Source organism: Mandrillus leucophaeus, unplaced genomic scaffold (assembly GCF_000951045.1).
Source record: "Mandrillus leucophaeus isolate KB7577 unplaced genomic scaffold, Mleu.le_1.0 Scaffold104, whole genome shotgun sequence".
Classification (NCBI taxonomy): Eukaryota; Metazoa; Chordata; class Mammalia; order Primates; family Cercopithecidae; genus Mandrillus; species Mandrillus leucophaeus.
Window position 1 is genome coordinate 2,167,275 of NW_012098543.1, and position 1,929 is coordinate 2,169,203.

Consider the following 1,929-nt stretch of genomic DNA (forward strand, 5'->3'; position numbering starts at 1 on the left):
CGGCTATTTTTTTGTATTTTTTAGTAGAGACGGGGTTTCACCATGTTAGCCAGGATGGTCTCGATCTCCTGACCTCGTGATCCACCCGTCTCGGCCTTCCAAAGTGCTGGGATTACAGGCTTGAGCCACCGCGCCCGGCCTGTGGCTTTTTTCTTAATGGAATTGTTTAGAATTCAGCAGGCTGTATAAATATACTTATTATTTGCTTGCTGATTTTACGAATTACAATATTTAATTAATTTTTATGATTTTACATCAGGCTTTTCGGTATGTGGTATGGAATATAACGGACACACTCCACTCATTAATGTCAAAAGTGCCACCGGGAGCCTTGGCTCATGCCTGTAATCCCAGGAGTTTAAGAGGCTGAGGCGGGTAGATCACTTGAAGTCAAAAGTTTGAGGCCAGCCTGGCCAACATGGTGAAACACCATCTCTACTAAAAATACAAAAATTAGCCAAGCATGGTGGTGTGTGCCTGTAATCCCAGCTACTCGGTAGGCTGAGGCAGGAGAATTACTTGAACCCAAAAGCAGAGGTTGCAGTGAGCCGACATCAGGCCATTGCACTCGAACCTGTTATGATAAAGCTAGACTTCATCTCAAAAATATAAAAATACAAAAAACTTTTTAAAAATGTCACAACATGCCTTTTCTGCGTGGATATAAGTAATTTTATGACAGTTATTCAGAAAAATGCTCTGTTAATTTTTTTTTTTTTTTTGAGATAGAGTCTCACTTTGTCAACCAGGCTGAAGTGCAGTGATGTGATCTCGGCTCACTGCAACCTCTGCCTGTTGGGTTCAAGCCATTCTTGTGCCTCAGCCTCCCAAGTAACCAGGACTACAGGCATGGGCCACCATGCCTAGCTAATTTTTGTAATCTTTTCTTATTCTCTCAGTGCTATGATTGTTTGACAATACAGAATTTCCATTGATTTTGGTTGTCCTTACAGTAGCTTGTTGTGGATTATTTATCGATATAGTATATTGTGTGGTTCTTTAGCCTTTATTTGTACACAGTAAATATGCTGTAAATATGAAGAATATATATTTTTTCTCTTCTTTGATGTGACAGTGATATGTTTTTTGCAAACAGTTATACACCTTAAGTTCACATTGGAAAAATACTCCTTACTTTAGGCTTATACTTGTTTGCCCCCATCAGTGTTTTGTCATGATGTTGGAAATAGGCTTCCGTACAAATGATTTGAAGTACATGTAATTGTCCTTATTTATTAAAGAACCTTACTCCTTTTGTGTTCCTAAACTTGGAAGATCATGTTGGGAAGTTTAAAAATAAGTATTTTTTTTGTGTCATATACACATTTCAGTATTATTTACCATCTGTACTTAATTGGAAACCTATTGGTGTTTATATTTTGTAGCTATCTCTTCCAAATGCACGATGAAGAAGTTCTCATCAACAGGGCAAGGCAATACAGAAGTGATCCACACAGGGACATTGCAAAGACAAGCAAGTCATCACACTGGAGAAAGTTGCTTCCAGGAAATTGAGAAAGATATTCATGACTTTGTGTTTCAGTGTCAAGAAGATGGAAGAAATGGCCATGAAGCACCAATGACAAAAATAGAAAAGATGACTGGGAGTACAGACCGATATGAGCAAAGGCATGCTGGAAACAAGCCTATTAATGATCAGCTTGAATCAAGCTTTCATTCACATCTGCCTGAACTGCACATATTTCAGACTGAAGAGAAAATTGATAATCAAATTGAGAAGTCTATCAACAATGCTTCCTCAGTTTCAACATCCCAAATAATTTCTTGTAGGCCCAAAACACATATTTCTAATAAGTATGGGAAGAATTTCCTGCATTCGTCATTACTCACACAAAAACAGGAAGTACACATGAGAGAGAAATCTTTCCAATGTAATGAGAGTGGCAAAGCCGCTAATTGTAGCTCATT

The 1,929-nt window shown here is 38.2% G+C and overlaps 1 protein-coding gene across 1 annotated transcript in view; it reads left to right on the forward strand.

The window, feature by feature from the left end:
• Nucleotides 1-1,896, forward strand: part of LOC105539809 (zinc finger protein 468-like) — a 31,424-nt gene extending 29,528 nt beyond the window's left edge. Inside the window, 2 exon segments of the mRNA XM_011980257.1 lie at nucleotides 1,386-1,856; nucleotides 1,859-1,896. Of these exon segments, the coding sequence (XP_011835647.1) occupies nucleotides 1,386-1,856; nucleotides 1,859-1,896 (509 nt within the window).
• The last annotated feature ends 33 nt before the right edge of the window (nucleotides 1,897-1,929 follow it).